The 22164-nt window shown below is 54.3% G+C and overlaps 1 protein-coding gene across 1 annotated transcript in view; it reads right to left on the reverse strand.

Moving 5' to 3' along the window:
• Positions 1 to 6590, reverse strand: part of GAS6 (growth arrest specific 6) — a 33301-nt gene extending 26711 nt beyond the window's left edge. The window contains exons 1-2 of the mRNA XM_082602125.1: positions 6347 to 6590; positions 5983 to 6149 (exon numbers count right to left, since the gene is read on the reverse strand). Of these exons, the coding sequence (XP_082458251.1) occupies positions 5983 to 6149; positions 6347 to 6419 (240 nt within the window). The 5' untranslated portion in view covers positions 6420 to 6590. The remainder of the gene's footprint in view (positions 1 to 5982; positions 6150 to 6346) is intronic.
• Between the last annotated feature and the right edge of the window lie 15574 nt (positions 6591 to 22164).

A 22164-nucleotide genomic window follows, 5' to 3' on the forward strand; every position in this document is an offset into this window, starting at 1 on the left:
CAAACAGCACAGCTCCAACACAGCCTTTGCGCAAAGGTAGTGTGTCCAGGAGGCCCTGAGAGCGGGCTGTGCAGACGGGACCCAGGCTCGCCCTGGAGGCCGCAGTCACTTGGGCTCACGGGTCAGCCCTGAGTTCCCTCTGGTCCTCCCACTAATGACCTGACTCCCTTGAGTCGGTCAATTCCCGGGCCGCAGCTCAGGGGCGCCTCCATGGGCTGGCTCAGACTCGCCCGAAGCAGCATTCTGCGACCCCGTGACAGATTCTGTGACTGCACAGCTCCAGTCCGTTCCTGGCGTCTGGAAGGGGATGGAAGGGCACCTCGGCACCTTTCGGGTCCCTGCTGAACCACAGCCCCGCACACGTGAGCGTTCAATTCTGAGCAGCACAGGATGGGCTGGTGTGAACGAGGAGAGACTCAGAGGATGCATGTGGTGGGTGCAGACCTGGGTCAGGGGTCAGGGGTCAGGGGTCAGGGTCTGCCACACCCCACAGGAGAAGGTGCCCTGCCCCCGACAACTGCCAACAGCCATCTCCTAACACGTTTTCCATTTCAACCTGAAGCATCGCACTAAAGAAACATGTGTCCAAACCAGAGGCCCCTGGGGGCTGTACCTGTGGCCGCCAGTCATGCCACGTGCTGGGCAGGCGGCCCCAGCCTGGCCTCCAGCCCCGTAGCTGCAGCAGTGACCTTCCCGGACGCCCTGGGAGCTGGCCCAGCCCAGCTGTGGGGTTTCCACAGGGCACAGTGTTCCAAGAAGAGGTCCTCAGAGAACTGGGTTTAGATAGCAGGGTTTGGGGACAGGTGTGGAAAAGAATGTATTTTATTATCATGGGCACTAACTGGAAGGAAACAAATTTCACCTAGAATTTGGGGAAAAAAAAAAGTCCAAGAAAATAATAAGTATGATGGCAACACGTCACTACCTCCTTTGAATGACGTGCTTTTAATTGGTGCAAAGTGCCTTTCTCAGAGGCAGATAAAGAACTCCGTCCACTTCCAACACCTCCTTAAAACTTACTTTAAAACTTAATAAACTGCACTCTCTCAGGGTCAAAATTTACAGTGTCCACACCAGGATCGCAACGAACTCACTGGACTAAAACCACCACCAAAGGGGCAGAGTCTTCCCGACACCAGATATTAACCCTCAAACCACAGCCCAGTCCGCAGCACAGAAGCAGCAGCACCAAGACGCCAGACAGCTGCCAGTGCAGCCAGAGCAAAGTAACCGCCTGGCCGGGTTCGCAGTGCCCCGGCCCAGCACCTCAGAATCTCGAGAAACAGGCATCAGCTTCTTAAAGGGTGTGTTCTTCCTAAGTCCCATAGGCAGACCTGAGGTGACTTTCAAAATGTCTTTAATTGGTTTTCCATAGACGTTAAGCCCGCAGGCTGGGACGAGGTGTCATTTAGGGGGCTGCCCTGTCATTACACTGCAGGGCCCAGCTCCGGGCCGGGCAGACCCCTGGGACTAAAACAAGCACGTCTGTAGGCACAGGGGCAGCAAAGGGGGGCCAGACAGAGCCTGTCTCTCCCTCAAGGCCACCCGGGGAGCGGCAGGCCCAGCGCTGGGGGCCTGAATGCCGGCCTGTCTAACCAGCCGTCCGCAGGCCTCTGAGCCGTGCGGAGCCAGCTCTGGAGAAAACGTGATGACTCGGAGACCCTGCCCTGCCCTGCCAGCTTCCTTGGGTCTCCAGGGGAGGAAGCCCTGGAGGGACGGGGCCCAGTGGGGAGGCCTGGGCAGCCCCGGGGGCAAGGGGCCGCCCAGGCAGACAGGAGCTGGGGCTGGATCTGCACAGGGAGGGTGCCTGGTCACACTCCTCGATGGAGCCCCGTGTGGCACGGAGGAGCGGGGTGTGCAAGTGCGTGTCTGAGCGTCCAAGTGAGTGTTAGGGGCTGCTGTCCAGGCGTGGGGGGCAGGGGGCCCGAGGCTGTCCTGGAGGTCACTGGGGGTGACGAGGGCCCCCTCCCCCCTCCTGCTGGGCCCCCTGAGACCCCTTAGGCCATCCCAACAGGGGAGACTTGAGGGAGGGGCTTCCACCTCCCTCGGGGGTGCCCCTCCCCAAGCTGTCCCCAGAGACCCTGGGGTCTCAGGAAGACAGGTGTCCCTGGAGGGCAGACGCAGTTCAAGACAAGGGGGCAGCCCTGCAGGGCTATGAAACTGACTGCACCCCGAAAACCCTCCTGGATAGGGAAGTATCACCACCACTGGGCCCCCATGTCTGAGACAGCGGGGGTGGGGTGGGGTGGGGGGAGAGAGACAGAGACAGACAGAGAGACAAACAGACACCGCCAGAGAGAGACTCAGGGTGCGGGGTGAACACGCGAGGTCAGGGGTCAGGCTTGGGCTGCACGGGAGGCAGAGAGGCCCTGTGGGTGGGATGCCGCCCGAGCTGTGAGCGCTGTGAACATTGTTGTTTGCATCTCAAACTAACCAAGGTGATGGGGTCAAGGCCCAGGACCTGGAATTCCTCCCGACACGCAGGCCTCGGGCGGTACTGGTGCTGGGAGGTTGTGAACCATGCCGGGCCGCAGGTCGGGCTGGGTAAGTCTTTCGTCCAGAATCCTTTCTGGAGGCCAAGGGCAATGGCATCGCTGTCTGGAACCCACTGGCCTTAAAGGACTTAAGCGGGAAGGTGACTGCTGGGCTGGCCTGGTGAGCTTTGGGGAGAGCTCAGGGGACCCAGCAGGGGTGCCTGGGGGCCTGGCACCCAGAGTCCTCTTGACAAGAGGCCAGAACGAGGGAAATGCCAGGAAGAGAGGGTAACAATGTGAAAGGAAAACAAGATAAGGAGGGAATCTAATCGCCGGCTCTGGGTGGAGGGCAGGGCGGGGACTCCACCCCCCAGGCCCGAAAGAATGTGGAGGAGACCATGGTCAGCAGGAGGGAAGCAGGCGACACCTGCATCAGGAGGGCCCCCAGGCTCCCTTAACCCCAGGAATCGGGAAGGCGCCCATAGCTACCTGCTCAAAGGAGAGCTCTATCCGTCAGGCGCCTCCAGCCCCAAAGAGGAAGACGGCCCAGGCCCAGGGTGGAACAACCAGCCCTGGCAGGAAGAGCCTAGAACACGCCCAGCACAGAGGGCACAGCCTCCGGATTCCAGGAGCGGCTTGCCGCCCAGAGGGCCGGCTCCAGGTGCCCCAGCCCCCAGCTCAGGGCGCAGGGTGTCCTCCCCCATCCCCCCTCACCGGCCCCCAGAGCCCCAGGAACTGAACGGGGAAGGCAGCGCGGCCTCCCCTGCTCCGCCAGGTGTGTGTGGCTGCAACGGCCAGACACGCAGAGGACAGGCCAGCCCCAGAGGTGACCCTGGCAGGTAAGGACTGGCTTTTCCTACTAGCACCCCCTTGAGCAGGCGAGCGGATCACAGCGCAGTGGATGCTGATTCTGCGGCCTCTCCTGTCACACATCAGGACGCTGGCGGGAGGTCCCGTGACGGTCACAGAACCAGGTCTTGGTGACTTTTTGAACTAAGGTCAGGGCGCTCATCCTGGGTCACCCCCGCAAACACTCACAAGGAACAACATCTGAAGGCGAGGAATTGATGTTTCTCAAGAGAGCCCCAAACTGTGTGGGGCAGAGGGGCCCACTGGTAATGTCGTAGGACGGCCTCGTTCACAAGTGCTGTTTCTCCAAAGGCGCATTAGCAGTGAGGTGTGTTTGGAGGGTTCCCCAGGGATCCCAGGTCCCTGGAATCTGGGGCCTCCCCAAAGTGAGGGAAAGGACGGTGTGGACACCTGGAGGGGCAGCTGGTCGACCAGAGCAGGAGCCCCTCAGCACCAACCTCAGCCCACGACCCTAGCTGGGCTCCTCCCAGCCTTCCACAGCACCACCTGAGGAAAAGGACAACCAACCAAGGGCCAGACCCAGACAGAGCGCAAGCAGTCTGCACAGCGCTCTACACAGCATGCGAGGTGCGGGTTGAGATGAGGGGTTTTTGCATTGACTGCAAGGGAAGGCACAAAAGGAGCCGGTCCACCCTGGGAAGCTGGTAAATAAAGGGAAAGCTGTGATTATGACTTGGGGATGGGGGTCAGAAAGGAGCACAGAATTCTGGAAAATTACAGATGGCTTTGATATGAAAGGAGTTCACACATTCCCGATGGGTGGATGGGGTGGGTGTGAGAGAGGATGCCCCCAGTGTCACAGCAACTCCACCTCGGCAGGGAGGGAAGTCAGGACGCTACAGGAAGTACAAAGTCCCTGCACAGAAACGGTGGTCTCGTTAAAGTCATGGGCTGTGAGCACTGCTTTCCTTGTCTTGTCTTCATTTCATCCATTGTAGACAAAGTTATCATTAAAACGTAAAAGCAGTTAAAGTCAGAGGGGGGATGGCTCTGGGAAGGGTGGCACAGCAATTAGTGTGCAGTGTGCCCAGGCCCAAGGCCTTTCCGTCCTGGAAAGCAGGGACTGGGGCAGGGCGGGGCAGGCTGGAGTGGGTGGTGGCCTTGTTGCCCTCAAGTCTTGTCACCCGCAAGCCCGTCCCACACTCTGTACAAGCCAGCGCTCCAGGCTGGGCCTGGGGCTGGCGGGACTGCAGCCGGCACACAATCCCGCAGCAGGGCAGGGACACAGCCCACCGCGGGACCTTCAGAACTCCTCCGCAGGTGCCAGCTCTTCTGGGCCACTGGGACTCACCATTAAAGAAACGGGCAAACAGGCCAGAAGGGACCGGTGGCAAAACAAACCGCGTTGCTGCGGACACTGAGGGCAGAGTCGCGGCAGAAGCACCTGTCACAACTCAGCCGCGGCCGCCGCGGGCTGGGCCATCACTGTAAAGCTTGTTTCGGAAAGCGGACTGAAGGGATGGTCAAACCAACCGGTCAGAAACGGGAGTCAAAGTAAAAGCCCACGGGCCTCACAGTCATTTGTTTATAACACGAGACATTTATTTCATCCCAGAAGAATCCTTTAAAAGAAAAATTCCCGTAGGACCAAAACCAGCTGTGAAATCACCCTGACCTCGCGGTGCAGCGACGCAGTGTGAGTCCACCCCATCTCCATCAGTCCTGCGTCCCAAAGACGCGCACCAGGTCCCCCAGGGCACCGCCACCACCTCTCCCCTCCCCGAAGATGACACAGCTCCTGCGCTGACGCGGAGGCCACACCGGGGCTGCTCCCTGCGGTCGGGTGCCCAGCCACCCCACATTCTCCGAGGACATTATTAATAGAAATCTGTCCTGAGCCAGCCCGTCGGGCTCCTGAAGTCACCAGCTGCTTCGGCGAGTGCACCTTTCCGCAGGGGCTGCGCACCGGCGGCGGGACCTGGGCCCGTCCCTGCTGTCCACTCGGACCGCCCCCGACCCCTCCACGGTACGTGTTCCAGCTCTACTCGCGTCCTCCTGCCGAGGGACCCGCTGCTGCCAGCAATTCCAGCCCTCACGCCTTTGAAGCTAATGCTCCATCCCTCCTGATGCGGATCAGGGCGCTGTGAACAGCTCCCCCCACCACCACCCCCGCCCCCTCCAGTCTAGCTAAGGGGGCGGGGAGGTAGGAAACTGATCTGGTTTTTAAACCATTTATTTCTTTTACATTTTAAAACGGACCCTGCGGCATCCCGGTTGAGCTGTCATATAACTGCACGGTTCTTTCAAAGCGGCTGCTTTCACAGGCTTACCGAGGGAAGAGGACTGCAGGGCGTCCGCAGGACCCCCCGCCGACATCCGCCACCCCCCTCCAGCTAAGGCGGCACCTGGCGTCACCAGCAGAACTGGGCCTCAGAAGGAGGAGGCTTGAGGGTGGGCCCGGGTCCCGGCGCCTAAGACCCTGCCCTTCCGCCGCGCCGACCGCCCCCCTAATAAGGGTCTGGGTGTGCCCTGCAGCCGAAGGACTTGCCGCGGACGCCGGGGCTCCCAGCCGTGCGCGCACGGACGGTGTCCCCGGAAATGCGGCGCCGCAGGGACGGCGCTCGAGGGGACCCGGCTGCCCTGCTCCACCTCGCGGTCCCAGGCGCCGGGCGCACACCTCCCCGGCCCGCGCGCTCACCGTCTCGGGGTCGTTCTCGAACACTTCCCGGGCCTCCTCCTGGCTGCACAGCTCCTCGATGCACTCCCTCTCCAGGTGGCCCTGCTTGGCCTCCTCGAAGACCTGGTAGGCGCGGCGCTGCCTGGGCCTCAGGAACTGCGCCGCCTCGCGCGCCCGCAAGATCACGGCTTCCCGGGCACGGGCGGGAGGAGCGGGGAGAGAGCGGGGACACGCCGTCAGCGCGGCGGGGCCGAGGCGCACGGGGTCGGCGCGCACGGGGCCGGGTCTGGGCGCGGGCACCGGGGCTCCCCTCGCCCCCGGGGTGGCGGGGTGTTGGGACGGGTCCCCAGGCCCAGCCCGCGCCGCGGCCCCGCGCGGTACTCACTGTGCGCGGACTCGGAGGCCAGCAGCAGCAGCAGCAGCGCAGTGCCCAGGGTGGCGGCGGGCCCGGGCGGCATGGCGGGCGGGGACGGGGACGACGGCCGGGACTGAGACCGGGGCCGGCAGCCGGGCGCGCGCGGTCAGAGCGCCCGCGGGGCCGTGGCGAGGCGCGGGCGCCGCGGGGCGATGGCTCCGGTCATCCCGTGCGGGCGGCTCTGAAGGTCACATCCCGGCGGCTGCACCGCGGCGCTCGCGCGGGGCTGGGCGGGGGCGGCGGCGGGGGCGGGGCGCGCGGGCAGGACCAGCCTCCGGGCCGCGCGGGGCGGGCGGGGCACGCGGGCCGCCGCCGCCGCCGGGCCGAGCCGGTTTTCTCCGGGAAGATCAAAGCCCGAAGGGGAAGCGGGTCGTCAGGACGAGGGAGGGGACCCGCCCGGGGACCCGCCCCCGCCCCGCCGCCGCCGCCCTCGTGCAGGATCCTCTCCCCAGTCGGCGGTTAAGTGTCTGTAATCGGGATGTAAACGCGACGAAGAAGTCACACGGGTCCAACCTGACAGGTACAGTTTGACCATTTACCGGATTCAAACCTCTTTCCACCGCCGCCCCCGACCCCACCCCAAATCTCCTGCATCCTTTTTGGAGTCCTCATTCTGGGGCACATTTTCTCAAGGCTTAAAACCCACCAAAGAAAAGATGAACTGAAGTCAAACCGAGTCCCAGTGGGGTCCAGAGAGCCAGATTAAATGATGTCCATTTGTAATCTGTTTTCATAGTGATGACATTGGAAACCTTGAGGGTTCCCAGTAGATATTTCAGCCGAAAGCAGCGTTCTGTTAGTTCTCGGAGACCAAGACTTTGTCTCTCGTCCCAGAACATTTCGCAAAGTCACAGGCAAAAAAAACCACACACACAAACAAGCAAAACCAAAACATAGCGGACCACTCGGGGGGACCGAAGCGGACAGCGAGCCCGGCACCGCGGGGAGGGGGGCCTGCGCCACCCCCTGGGGAATCCTACCCCGGAAACCGCGCCCCAAGGGGAAGGTGAAAGGGCAGCCACCCCCAGCTGGGCGGTCGGTTTCCTCGGTGGGCTCAGCACCGGGTCCGCACCTGTTCTTCCCGCCGTCCCTTGTGGGAGGATGAACCGGCGCTGCTGGTAGATGCTTTGAGGTCACGGGTTTGAAGGTGGTGTAGTGAGCATTAATATGTTAAATTCAAGGAAAAGGATGTTCTCCAGAAGGCTCTACAAAGAGAATTAGCAATTTAATAGCTAGGTCGTCTGCACCTGTGCCTGAACTAGTTCCGGGGCCTCCCTTGACAGCCTGCGATTCCAACGCCCAGTGACTCAAAGGCTACCGCAAACACGGAGGTGCTTACACAGAATATCGACCACATTAATCTTCCTGCTTGTCCTTCTTAAGGACAAGCACTGGCTTCAGAAATCTGGGTGGGGTGAAAAATTCTTTAGTAGGGATTTACACCAGATCTTTAATTAATTAGCGGCACTTCTGTTGTTGGAGGTCATTGAGCTGCTTGGATCTGTGAATTGACAGTTTTCATCAAATTTGGAAAAAAAATTGGCCATTTTTTTTTTCAAATATTGCTTTATGTCTCTCAGACCTTTCCTCTCTTTTGGGAACTCCAGTGGCCCCTGCATACAGCTACTTGAAGTTTTCCCAGAGCTCACTAAATGCTCCTGTTTACATTTTTACATCTTTTTTCTCCCTCTGTATTATTTTGATAGTTTCTATTGTTATGCTTTCTTTTGCAGTGTCATATCTGTTCATCCATCCGGGGTATTCTTCATCTCAGATATTTATTTTGATCTCTAGAGGTTTGCCTGAAACCTTTTTGGGCAGAAGCAGAGTGAAATGGTTTCAGCTCAGGGCTGAAGTTCCACGGCAGAGTCCTTGGACAGTTTCTCCAAAGCCCATGAGTGTAAGATTCCGCTCTGGCGGAAGAGACTGCAACTGTTCCTGGGCCCGTGAGAACCGCGGGGTTGGTCCCTCTAACCATTTCCCAGCCTTGGGAGTCTCTGCCCAAGATTGTGATCATTCCGCTGAAGAGCTGAGGGGCCCTCCGCAGATCCCAGAAGTCCCTTCTCGGGCAGCACTCTCCTCTCATGCTCTCCAGGGAGTCAGCAGACTGGGGTTCCCTCCACCCAAGGTAGCCTCAGCGGGAGAGATCCCGTGGGAGCCGGGCAGTGCTAGGGCCCACCTTCACCTGTGTCCTGTCCCTCAGGGCTGCTCTCTGTTGCCTGATGTCACTGTCTGGAATCCTGTCATTTCATAGATCTGTCTGGTTTTTTAGTTGTTTCTGACTCGGCCTGGTAAATCAGACAGGAAGTTGAATCTGGGCCGTGTGACTCTGTCTTGTCCAGAAGCAGAAGCCTCCAGTCATATTTTAATGAAGTTTTTTTTTCAAACCATGTTTTGTACCCACTGGTAGGTACTTAGTATTTTGTTAACCTGCAGCTTTTAATGATGCAGGATAGAGGGTAGCAGAGTTTTATCGGATGGGAGTTCTTATTTCCACTGTAATTCTCTGAGTACACACTGGATCATGGTGTAAAATGTATTCATTACTGTGGCTTATGGTCTGAAAGTTTGAGAAACACTGCTTACCACCGTGAATCAAGGTGGTCAGACCCCACTGAGGTGAAAGTTCTTTTGTGGAAAAGTCCTTCAGGGCCTTCCGGGGTGGGGGGGAACCAACTTGTCCCGGTTTTCTAGGGATGTTCCCAGTTTAGCCCTGGGTCCCAGGACCCCCCTCAGCCCAGAGCAGATCAGGGTGGTCACTCCCCCTCCTCTGCCCAGTTGGGGGCCCCTTGGCGGCCTGTGACTTACAAGTGTTTTTGTGCCAAATGTCCACGTGTAAGTGGTTTTGTGGAATGCTCTAGGGGCCTTGCTGTAGAAGCAACACCCATCTCCAGGCAGGGCTGCCTACCTAGCCTGGTTAAGCCCTCCTTGTCTGAAACGTAGAGCCTCAGCCTAGCCTGAGGCCTGGATACCAGTCCTGGGCCCGGTGGCGTTGCAGAGCAGAGATGCAGTTCACTGCCCCCAGGTGGCGTGGCCTTTGGCAGCCACCTTTCTCCATGCCCAGGTTCCTAATCTATGACGTAGTGCCACACAGGCCCTGCCTCCTGGTATGTGGGACAATGAGACGAGGTGGTGACTGGAGACTCCGTGGAGGCACAAAGAGAGCGTGGCTGTGGCTTCCAACACTGTCTTTGTCGGGCGTGTCTGTTGCTGGAGGGGCTTCCCCTGACCAGGTATTGGTTCAATCCGGAAACATCCCCACACTCAGGCCTAGCTCAGGAGGGGCCTCGTGGGGCTGAGAGTCATGCAGAGGCTGGGGCTCTTGGACGATGGCCCCGTGCCTGGGACGGGGTCAGCTCCCTGATCTGCGGGGCTGGGGGCCGAGACAGGGCTGACAGCATAGCGGGCTAGAGCACGGCTGCTTTGCACCTGCATTTGGGACGCAGCGTGAGCCCTGGGGCGTCTCCCGGGGTAACTGCTGGGACACTTGTGGATTTCAGAGGTGTGTCCATCTGGGCCAGTGCGGCTGCACGTGGATCCCATTGGTCCAGGCCTGCGCTGACCTCAGGGCTCCGGCAATGCTGGGACTCGCTAGCTTTCCCGCAGGTAACGTGTCCTCCGGCAGTGGCGGGGGTGGCACAGCTGCTCCAGGCTCGTGCTGTCCCCACATCCAGAGGACTCCACGCGTGTTTCTGCAGGGCTCCTGCTGGAATTCCAGGGATGAGTCCGGTCAGCCCGGCGTGGGCGGCGCTCGCACCCTGGAGCTGGGGCCACGTGCACACCCGCCCGGCTGCACAGTCTGCTCAGCAGCCCTGCGGCAAGGCAGCGCCCCCTCCAAAAAGGGAAAATTGCTGGGCAGACAAAATGCAACAGATGCTCGTTATCTAGAAGAACTTTCGTCCTGGAGGTGTAGATAAACGTACCACGATAGGGAAGTTTACATTTTTAGAATTTCCAGATCAGTAGCTTTTTTTCAGAACATTTTTTCCCTTCTGGCTGATAAAATGTTTGTTAGAAGACTATGTAAGTTGGCTTAGACTATATTCTAAAGATCTAAACCCTGACTCGATTTGCAGGGTTTGGTCTCCTTTGGCTGCAGCGACCTTCAGATGGGGTCACAGTTCATGGGGCCTCTCCTCCTCCAGTGCCAGACACGACCTCTGGTGCCAAGAGATGTGGGACTCGGGGGTCAGGGCAGATCCCTGCTCATCGCCCCACAAAGCTCCAGGCGGACTTTTAACTTTATCATTGTGACAGAGATAGGGCTTTTGCAAAGCCTGATAGAAAATGTCTTTTTTGTATCTACTAGCCTCCCGAGTAAATTTTGTTCCAGGTCTGAACACACTCGAAGCAGATTTTAAGTTGAGGCAAAATAACCATGAAAGGATTGTTCCGGGTCCTCATCAGCCTGGCTTCCGGGAGGGTCAGTGGTGTCTTCCCTCCAGTGAGAGGCAGCCCGGCGGGGAGGGCCTGGGCCTCGGCAGGAGGGGGCCGCAGGACACCGGGCGGTGGGCCCGGGAGCCGTGGCAGCGGTGGCAGGCATGTGGCGGCCAGAGCAGGGCTGGGCGCTGGCACCCCAAAGAATCCAGCAGAGCCTGCGGATAAATAGCCTCATCTATCAGCACTGAGTCGACAGGACTGAAGGTACCCTGGGACCCTCTCCCCCTACGTGTGGGAATTTCCCCTCACCTTCAGTCTCCCACTGTTTTTGTGGTTCCCATACCTCAGTGTGATACTGACCATCTGTTCACTTGCCATTTGCTGAGATATCGAAGTTTTCAGGACTTTTCATTGTGCTGGGAAATGGGACTTGAAGGTGGTGGCATCCTAGAACGTGGGAGATGCATGGTTGCCAGACCTCTGCTTCCTGCCCCAGATCCCCGGACACACCCACGGATCCACGGCTGCCTGAGAGCCCGCCTGTGCGGATGCAGCGTCCGCGCGGTCCGTGGGCTGTCACAGGTGTCTGGGGACACGCTGTTGACAGTGGCTACCTGTGGAAAGGGGAGGCGATGGTCCCTTTTTACTGTATTGTTGCATCTCTGCACCTGTTCCGTCTTTTACAACGAGCGTGTGTTACTGATATAACAAGTCCACGAACATTGGATGTCGGCAAGCCCCTCTGAGGGGGCATGCCCTGTTGCAAAGAGAGGGCCTTTTATAGCAGCTCGGAGGGAAGCTCTGAGCAGGTGACAGAGGACAGGCCAGCGGTGAGCCTGGGCCCCTCCGCTGGCACCAGGCTTTGCACGTGGACGAAGCACCTTCCCCGGAGCCTCTCCTGGCATCGGGGAGGCCGAGGGTGTGTGGTACGGCGTGAGCGGATGTCTGGGGCCAGACAGGCCTCATCTCAAAGGTGATTAAGGCTGCTTGTTTGCTGGGCTGAATTATTGGATGACTTCTATCTGTAACAGCCATCAGGATCTTTGAAAAGTCATATAACTTAGTTTATTCATTTAGAAAACTATGCCGACGACCGTCTCGCCTGGCAGACCATCTCTGAAGGCTGAGACGGCTCATTTAATTCCACACAAGTAGTTAGGAGAAGATTCAGGTTTCTCTGGGGAAAGCAGTGCATGAGCACACAGCCAGGCGCATCAGGGGGCCCAGGGGGGCTGGAGGGGGGTGGTCACGTCCGAGGGTCTCCAGGGACAGCAGGGCTTCCGCTGTGCCCTGGCCTGGGCCGCTGAGACAGGGGTGTGCTACCAGGCCCGGGGGGCCTGCTGTGTCATTTGTGGCTCAGCTGACGAAGGACGAAAGTCATGATGCCGAGGCAGCTGTGAAGTCCCTGAGGCTCACCCTCTTTGGTGACGGGGGCACACGTGTCAGGGACCAGGCAGATGGGCCTGGGCCTCCTGCATGCGTCACCCCAGCTGCTCTTCTCATGGGGTTCCGGGCCGGTCCTTCTGCGGACCAGGATTTGGTGTGTCCCTGCAGGGCAGAAGTGAGAGTGGCGCGCCAGCACCTTGGTCTGATCTGCCTTCCGAGGCTGGTCTCACACAGCGGGATGGGGAAGGCGGTCTGAGGACGGCGGAGTCGTGCGCAGCCTCAGGTTTGAACCCACCCACCCGCCGACAGAAACTGAATCTGAGATTATGAACTCCGGTGAAATGTAGACAAATTATCATCTCGTAGAAGTGCTGGTCTGAGCCCTGACCTTTAAATGAACTGATGAGCTTTGCTTTATTTAATGAAAAAAAACCTGGTTCGGCATGAGCTTGAAGAGGTCTAGAAATATTCCTTTGGGGGAGGATCCAAAACATTTACAGCAGCTGCAGGAGCCTGTGGAGTCGACCCAGCTATTTTAACACACACCGAGTTGGTTTTTAACCTTCAAGGACAGGCCAGGTGAGAGGTGACAGTCACAGTGCCCTCGGGAGACCTGTTAGGCCGTCTCAGCACAGCCGAGACTGCGACACATGACCTTGGGGTACATTTCCTGAGGCCCACAGAGCCGGGTGGACTGTCTTCCCCAGGCTCCTGCCCGGAGCTGCCTTAAGTGATGGTCTGTCCTTCTGTCTGTGGGTGTGACAAAGTGTAGTTTTTAAAATTTCAAAACCTGACTCTCGTGCAGATATAGAATGAACAAGTGTCAAATAGTTACTAGCTGATTAACAAGTGAACCAGGAAGTTAAGTTGGTTCAAAGAGCATCTTAAGGATCTGGGTGTCCACAGCCATCGAGGGATGTGTGCGCAGGGCTGCTGGGGTGGATGCAAAACTGGTGAATGTCCTTCAAGGTCACTAGTATATGTAATTGCGTACTGGCTGTAGAACATGTCATTAAAATGTACGTACAGGTTCTGAATTGACCCTTTCTTGTGGGAGGAAATCGTGTGCCCCTTCGCCTGGAAAGATCTGAGTTCACATGTAACCCTGGAGCCCGACTCTGTAATCCACAAGATGCTGGGCTCAGGTGGAGAAGCCGGTCTGGTGGGCTGGGAAAGGGGACAGAGGTCGGGATGCTCTGGGGTGAGGATGAGCTAATGATGTCCAGGGGGTTAACGAAATAGATGACCTGTTGCACTTATGCTCAGTGCACGTGTGGTTCGCCAGGTGTGACGCAGGCAGCCCTGGGAGCAGCTGCGATGTGGGGGCAGGCGGCAGCGGCTGGGTGCAGGCGGGGGGCTGCTGCCCTCCAGGCCCCGGCCGAGCCCAGCTCCCCTCCCGCCGCCCAGAAAGCTCACCACGAGGGGCTGACACCCCTGCTTCCTGCCCATTTGTCGAGGACCACGGCAACGCAGAGGGATTTTACGGGTAAACGGCACAGATGAGCTGCAGAACTCCGCATGTAAATCAAGTGTGTCTTTGTAAAATAGGGGAGCTCCAAGCTCTGTACATTGCTCTAATTTTTTATGAAACTCAGGCCGAAGACGTTGTCTAGTTGTTACTGTCAGTGCCATCCACAGGTAAGAACCCAGTCAATGCATTTCTGTGTAGAGTCAGAAAAAAATTTTTTTTTGCAGAGGAAAATCTTTGAGGACTTAACCAAGCACCAAGCATCGTGTAGGTGCTGGAAACCCAAGATCCGTGGGTGTCTGAGGACTGCGGTGTCACTGACGGAGGTGGTGGGACACAGCTACCTCTTAAGAGTCGATTGCATTTTGAGCACTTTCATGACATTATTTTGCTTTTATTCCCATTTTACAGACGAGGGGCGTGAGGCTCAGAGAGGGTAAGCATCTTGCCTGGTGTCAGAGGCAGAAGTGGTTGAACTGAGCTTGAATCCAGGTCTGTGGGGTTCAGTGCGTCTGCGGCCTTCCAGTGACTCCAGGCCTTCCTGCCGTCCATGGAAGGTGGGGATGCTGCTGACATCTTTCACGTTAAGAGACATCTCCACGTCACCGCTGGGAAACGCGTCCTATCTGACTGATCCAGGTCATCCCATCAGTGTTAACTTCATTCATTCTCTGTGTCATTAACTTCATTCATTCTCACATTCTCTGCGTCATTCTCACACCTTTAGGAAAAGAATCATTCATTGAGGTGAAATTCACAAGAACTTAGGCATTTCAGTGTGGCGTGTAGTGAATTCATAGTGTTGCACCACCACCTCTGTGCAGTTCTAGGACATCCCATCACTACAGGGAAACCCTTCCCCAGCCCCTGGCAGCACAACCTTCATTCCATCCCCATGGATTGGCCCCTCTGGAGGTTCCACGTAGCACGAGCGTGCGACCTGTGTCTTGTGTGATGGGCCTCTTAACACTCAGCTGGCGTTTCCAAGGTTCATCCCACTTCGGCGCATGCTGGAGCTTCGATGTTTTTTTTGGCTGCAGAATATTCCATTGTGTGGATGGACCACATTTTGTTTGTCTCTTCATCAGTTGAGAGACTTTTGGGTTGTTTCCACTTTTTGGCTGCTGTGAACACCGGTGTGTGTTCACTGTATTTTCTTATATTTCCATACGTGTCCCCATACACATGGCTTTGTCTTTTTTCAGTTAACGGTTAATTTTTTTTTCAGAAGTGCATTTTGAAAATATTATCAATGTCTTTATTTCCATTCCATTAAATCCAATAAAGTTAAATTATAATAAATATTCCTTTTGGTATAAATAAAATATTTAAACTTAAAATAACATTGTGAGTTTTAATGTGCCTACTTTTCAATTTTTCAACATCTTTCTCAAATACTTTTAATGTTCCAGAAAAACTATTAAAAACACCCATAAACACGTGTATCCAGAGGTGTATATTTTTCCTTTTGTCTCAGGCCCCTGTGTGGCTCGGCTGGCGCTGTGCACTGCCTGGTGCTGGGGGCACTGCCTGGTGCTGGGGGCACCAGGGGGATTTAGAGGAAGTAAAAAGTCATTGTCACCATCGTAATTGATAATAATCGGTGTCTGCTAAGGACACCGGTGTTTTCTCAATCCTGAATGAAGCACCTGCAGGAAGCTTCGCTGCTCGAATGCGGTGCCCGCTGGCCCAGCGGCTTTAAGCTGACGCCGCGACGATGCCCGTTTTCTGCCTCTTTCATCTCCTCCCTCCTCAGGGCACATGCTCCACCCACGCCTTCCGGCCACGTGGCCAAGTTTTCAGCATGGCCCCAGGCCTCACACACCTTCGACCGCCTCCCGGCCGGGCTGGTGCCCTCCCCACATACAGAACCCTGGGAAGTGGTGGGTCCCTGTCCCCTGCTGGCCTCTGTGCATGTTGGCCTCCCCACTGCAGCTCAGCCTGAACGCCAGACCACACGGTGACATCGAGGTCCATGCTCTCTGGCGGTGGGGACCTCAGCAGCTCCCAGGCTGCCCACGTGGGCACGTGGCCTCCATCCCCGTCAAGAGCCCTGGCCCACGTCCAGCCACGTCTCAGGCGATCACGGCCCCTCCGGTCTCCTAGGCCCTGCGCCTCTCACCAGCCTCAACCCTGGGCCGACCTCACAGCTTAGAGGCTCTGTTTGGGGAGCCGCTGTTGGTGTTTATCTGAGGTCATGCCCGCCGTCTGGGGCTGCAGAAGTCAGGGTGCCTACCTCACCTAAGTCTCTACTTGATGCTTCTGGTGTCTGTTTCTGAGATTTGGACCAAAGGCAACAGAGCCAGTGGATAAAGGGACCGTTTGACCTTTGCTGACACTTCGGGGACTTGGGAGAGGAAACGCTGCAATGGTGTTCAGAGCCAGGAAAATGGCTGCAAAGTCTCTCGGCCTGTCTGGCATGTGGCTGCTTCTCCTGATGGTGATGGAGCCCCCGGACCGTCACAGGCCTCCGGTGCAGCCTCTGACGCTTCGAGGTCGCCCTAGGCTCCCCTAACCTTTCCAAAACGAGACCAGGCTCCTGGACCTGGAATGCGGCAAAGGAAACGCTTTTGTCCAGCCCAGCTTATCTGATTTCCCAGCTTGTAGCTCTGTCGTATCAAAACAGGCTGCTTCCTGTGTTACACAAGGCGGGGAGGCAGTGAGCGTGGCGGCTGCCAGCTTTAGCAAAAGCCTGGTGTCGGTGGAGGTGACCCTCTGTCCCTGGCGTGGCCCTGGATTTGGGTTGTGAAGACTCCACACGAGGGACACAGGTGAGCCAGGCGAATGGAGGCCTTCCACTAGCTGGCCTGTCCCCTCCGAGTCGTTTGAGGTACGCTGTGCCCCTTTGCTTGCTCCTAAGCTCCCCAGCGGGAAGGCAGTCCTGGAGAAGGAAAGCGAAGGAAGGTGGAGGCAAGGCTGGGACAGTCGTGGAGAAGAGCCCCGACACGTGTGTCCATGAGGCCCGAGGGGTGGACGGCAGATCATTGCAAGTGAGATGCCCCGCGGGGCCCCTTGTTCTCCACTTGGTGGAGGGTGTGCACCCAGCCCAGCCTCTTGGCTCAGGGGTCAGAGAGGGCCCTGCGGGGGAAGGTAAGGCAGGAGCAGTTCACGCTCATTGTGGGAGTTTCTCACGCTCGTCAGGGACAGTGCACAACCAGCCCCTGGCCCGTCACCACCGCAAGGATCCAGCCCACGGCCGGCCTTGTTTTGTCTACACCCCACCCATTTCCTCATGGGGCTATTTTAAGCCAGTCCCAGACGTCATATTATTTTATCCATAAATTTTTCAGAAAGTATTTCTAAAAGTTAGATAAGAACTAAAAAAATCCTTATGAAACCACAATTCCATATTTACAATGAAAATAATTGACAGCGATTCCTTAAAATCATCAGATATCGGTGTTCAGATTTCCCTGGCGCGGCTTCTCCCTATTTAAAGCAGCTGTTTTTTGTCATGATCTGGTCTCCAGGCCAGTCTCTGGACTGGGCACACAAGACATAGGTGGCACAATCCTGCTACGTGGGGCTGGAGTACAGGCGCCCAAGGGCAGCCCCAAACCGCCAGGAACTTGCTCACCCTCCAAGTGAGTGCCCGGAGGGGTCTGTGCACCCAGGAGTTGAGGTGGGGAGTGGAGAGGGCGCGGAGGCCGGGGGAGAGGTGGGCTGAGACCCACACGGGGGCGGTGCCCGCTCTGCTGGAATTCCACGTGATTGAGCCACAGGCATGTGAAGTGTTCTGATGGGAGCTGGCCGCCCAGAAGCCCTCCTTCCCCAGGGTCTGCATGAGCACCAACACACCCCTCCCCCACAGCGCCGGCCCCTCGGCCCATCCTGCTAGAGCGAGCGTCTTGGGTTGGCAAGAAGGAAGCGCACAGCAAGGTCTGAAAGTGTGTGCCAGGCTGTGACCTCCACTCCGGCTGTGACCTCCACTCCGGGCGCCGAGTTCCCCCGCCAAGCCCAGCTCCGGCCGGGCATGCAGTCCTCGTCCAGGATGGACTAGCCTTTCCAGGGTGGGGTACTTCCTGCGGCTCTGGAGGTCAGAGTCTACCGTAGGTAAAGGTGTCCCAGGCGCATCCGTCCGGGCTCCTTCCCCGCCTGCAGCTCCCCCCATCCCCCCTGGGGTCTCTCTGACTCAGACCCTCCTGCTTCCCTCCTTCCCTTATCAGGACTGGTGATGGGGACCATCAACCATCTCAAAATCCTCCACTTCTTCTCGTCCGCAGAGTCCCCACTGCCACGAGGGGACACATTCCCGATCCTGGGGGGGTCAATATGAGGGTCCCTGGAGACGCGATCCCTCAACCACACAAACCCTGTACAGCTTTGCACCAGGTGAGCAGAGACACGTCCCCAAGGTGCCCGCGGGTTCAGGGCCCTCCCAGGCCTTTCTCCCGTCAGACGGCTTTGCTGGGATTCTGTGCCAGATGAGCGTCCAGATAGACCACTGCGTCACCAACCACAGATAAGATCTAGGGTAATGAACCCTACAAGTCCCTGTGAGAAGCGACTTTTTAGACACAGACATGTGGGCGCTGGGGCTGCCTCTGCATCTGTGGTCTGTCTCTCCAGAAACGGCGCTTTGCTGCAGTTCCTCAGGCCTGGGCCTGGGGAGCCGCCCAGGGTCGGGGGACTTCGGGGCTCAGGGTCACAGCGCGGCTGCCATCACCGCTCCCTGAGGGTGGGGAACACATGTGAGAGAGTCTCCCCGTCAGCTGTGCACCGCGCTGCCCCTCCTCCTCCAGCCCCGCCCCTCCCCCTCCCCCCTCCCCCCTTCCCCCCACTTCTCGCATTCATTTGTTGATTTTTTTTTAACATCTTTATTGGAGTATAATTGCTTTACAATGGTGTGTTAGCTTCTGTTTTATAACAAAGTGAATCAGTTATACATATACATATGTTCCCATATCTCCTCCCTCTTGCCTCTCCCTCCCTCCCACCCTCCCTATCCCACCCCTCTAGGTGGTCACAAAGCACTGAGCTGATCTCCCTGTGCTACACGGCTGCTTCCCACTAGCTATCTATTTTACGTTTGGTAGTGTATATGTGTCCAAGCCACTCTCTCACTTTGTCACAGCTTACCCTTCTCCCTTCCCATATCCTCAAGTCCATTCTCTTGTAGGTCTGTGTCTTTATTCCTTTCTTACCCCTAGGTTCTTCAAGACCTTTTTTTTTTTTTTTCTTAGATTCCATATATATTTTCTTAGATTCCATATTCTTTTTATGGCTGAGTAATATGCCATTGTATATATGTGCCACATCTTCTTTATCCATTCATCCGATGATGGACACTTAGGTTGCTTCCATGTCCTGGCTATTGTAAATAGAGCTGCAATGAACATTTTGGTACATGACTCTTTTTGAATTATGGTTTTCTCAGGGTATATGCCCAGTAATGGGATTGCTGGGTCGTATGGTAGTTCTATTTGTAGTTTTTTAAGGAACTTCCATACTGTTCTCCATAGGGGCTGTATCAATTTACATTCCCACCAACAGTGCAAGAGGGTTCCCCTTTCTCCACACCCTCTCCAGCATTTATTGTTTCTAGATTTTTTGATGATGGCCATTCTGACTGGTGTGAGATGATATCTCATTCTAGTTTTGATTTGCATTTCTCTAATGATTAATGATGTTGAGCATTACTTCATGTGTTTGTTGGCAATCTGTATATCTTCTTTGGAGAAATGTCTATTTAGGTCTTCTGCCCATTTTTGGATTGGGTTGTTTGTTTTTCTGTTATTGAGCTGCATGAGCTGCTTGTAAATCTTGGAGATTAATCCTTTGTCAGTTGCTTCATTTGCAAATATTTTCTCCCATTCTGAGGGTTGTCTTTTCATCTTGTTTATGGTTTCCTTTGCTGTGCAAAAGCTTTGAAGTTTCATTAGGTCCCATTTGTTTGTTTTTGTTTTTATTTCCATTTCTCTAGGCGGTGGGTCAGAAAGATCTTGATGTGATTTATGTCATAGAGTGTTCTGCCTATGTTTTCCTCTAAGAGTTTGATAGTTTCTGGCCTTAGGTTTAGGTCTTTAGTCCATTTTGAGCTTATTTTTGTGTATGGTGTTAGGGAGTGATCTAATCTCATACTTTTACATGTCCCTATCCAGTTTTCCCAGCACCACTTATTGAAGAGGCTGTCCTTTCTCCACTGTACATTCCTGCCTCCTTTATCAAAGATAAGGTGACCATATGTGCGTGGGTTTATCTCTGGGCTTTCTGTCCTGTTCCATGGATCTTTCTGTTTTTGTGCCAGTACCATACTGTCTTGATTACTGTAGCTTTGTAGTATAGTCTGAAGTCAGGGAGCCTGATTCCTCCAGCTCCATTTTTCGTTCTCAAGATTGCTTTCGCTATTCGGGGTCTTTTGTGTTTCCATACAAATTGTGAAGTTTTTTTTTCTAGTTCTGTGAAAAATGCCAGTGGTAGTTTGACAGGGATTGCATTGAATCTGTAGATTGCTTTGTGTAGTAGAGTCATTTTCACAATGTTGATTCTTCCAATCCAAGAACATGGTATATCTCTCCATCTATTTGTATCATCTTTAATTTCCTTCATCAGTGTCTTATAATTTTCTGCCTACAGGTCTTTTGTCTCATTAGGTAGGTTTATTCCTAGATATTTTATTCTTTTTGTTGCAATGGTAAATGGGAGTGTTTTCTTAATTTCACTTTCAGATTTTTCATCATTAGTGTATAGGAATGGCAGAGATTTCTGTGCATTAATTTTGTATCCTGCTACTTTACCAGATTCATTGATTAGCTCTAGTAGTTTTCTGGTAGCATCTTTAGGATTCTCTGTGTAGAGTATCATGTCATCTGCAAACAGTGACAGCTTTACTTCTTTTCTGATTTGGATTTCTTTTATTTCTTTTTCTTCTCTGATTGCTGTGGCTAAAAATTCCAAAACTATGTTGAATAACAGTGGTGAGAGTGGGCAACCTTGTCTTGTTCCTGATCTTAGTGGAAGTGGTTTCAGTTTTTCACCATTGAGGATGATGTTGGCTGTGGGTTTGTCATATATGGCCTTTATTATGTTGAGGAAAGTTCCCTCTGTGCCTACTTTCTGCACGGTTTTTATCATAAATGGGTGTTGAATTTTGTCGAAAGCTTTTTCTGCATCTATTGAAAAGATCATATGGTTTTTCTCCTTCAATTTGTTAATATGGTGTAACACGTTGATTGACTTGCGTATATTGAAGAATCCTTGCATTCCTGGAATAAACCCCACTTGATCATAGTGTATGATCCTTTTAGTATTTTGTTGAGGATTTTTGCATCTATGTTCCTCAGTGATATTAGCCTGTAGTTTTCTTTCTTTGTGACATCCTTGTCTGGTTTTGGTATCAGGATGATGGTGGCCTCGTAGAATGAGTTTGGGAGTGTTCCTCCCTCTGCTATATTTTGGAAGAGTTTGAGAAGGATAGGTGTTAGCTCTTCTCTAAATGTTTGATAGAATTCGCCTGTGAAGCCATCTGGTCCTGGGCTTTTGTTTGTTAGAAGATTTTTTATCACAGTTTCAGCTTCAGTGCTTGTGATTGGTCTGTTCATATTTTCTATTTCTTCCTGGTTCAGTCTTGGCAGGTTGTGCATTTCTAAGAATTTGTCCACTTCTTCCAGGCTGTCCATTTTATTGGAATAGAGTTGCTTGTAGTAATCTCTCATGATCCTTTGTATTTCTGCACTGTCAGTTGTTACTTCTCCTTTTCCATTTCTAATTCTATTGATTTGAGTCTTCTCCCTTTTCTTCTTGATGAGTCTGGCTAATGGTTTATCAATTTAGTTTATCTTCTCAAAGAACAAGCTTTTAGTTTTATTGATCTTTGCTATCGTTTCCTTCATTTCTTTTTCATTTATTTCTGATCTTTATGATTTCTTTCCTTCTGCTAACTTTAGGGTTTTTTTGTTCTTCTTTCTCTAATTGCTTTAGGTGCAAGTTTAGGTTGCTAATTTGAGATGTTTCCTATTTCTTACGGTAGGACTGTATTGCTATAAACTTCCCTCTTACAACTGCTTTTGTTGCATCCCATAGGTTTTGGGTCACCGTGTCTCCATTGTCATTTGTTTCTAGGTATTTTTTGATTTCCTCTTTGATTTCTTCAGTGATCACTTCGTTATTAGGTAGTGTACTGTTTAGCCTCTATGTGTTTGTATTTTTTACAGATCTTTTCCTGTAATTGAATATCTTTTTCCATCCCCTCACTTTCAGTCTATATGTGTCCCTAGGTCTGAAGTGAGTCTCTTGTAGACTGCATATATAGGGGTCTTGTTTTTGTATCCATTCAGCCAGTCTGTGTCTTTTGGTGGGAGCATTTAATCCATTTACATTTCAGGTAATTATCGATATGTATGTTCTGATTCCCATTTTCTTAATTGTTTTGGGTTTGTTATTGTAGGTCTTTTCCTTCTCTTGTGTTTCTTGCCTAGAGAAGATCCTTTAGCATTTGTTGTAAAGCTGGTTTGGTGATGCTGAACTCTCTCAGCTTTTGCTTGTCTGTAAAAGTTTTAATTTCTCCATCAAATCTGAATGAGATCCTTGCTGGGTAGAGTAATCTTGGTTGTAG

The sequence above is a fragment of the Mesoplodon mirus genome, assembly GCF_964341445.2.
Source record: "Mesoplodon mirus genome assembly, chromosome: 17".
Classification (NCBI taxonomy): Eukaryota; Metazoa; Chordata; class Mammalia; order Artiodactyla; family Ziphiidae; genus Mesoplodon; species Mesoplodon mirus.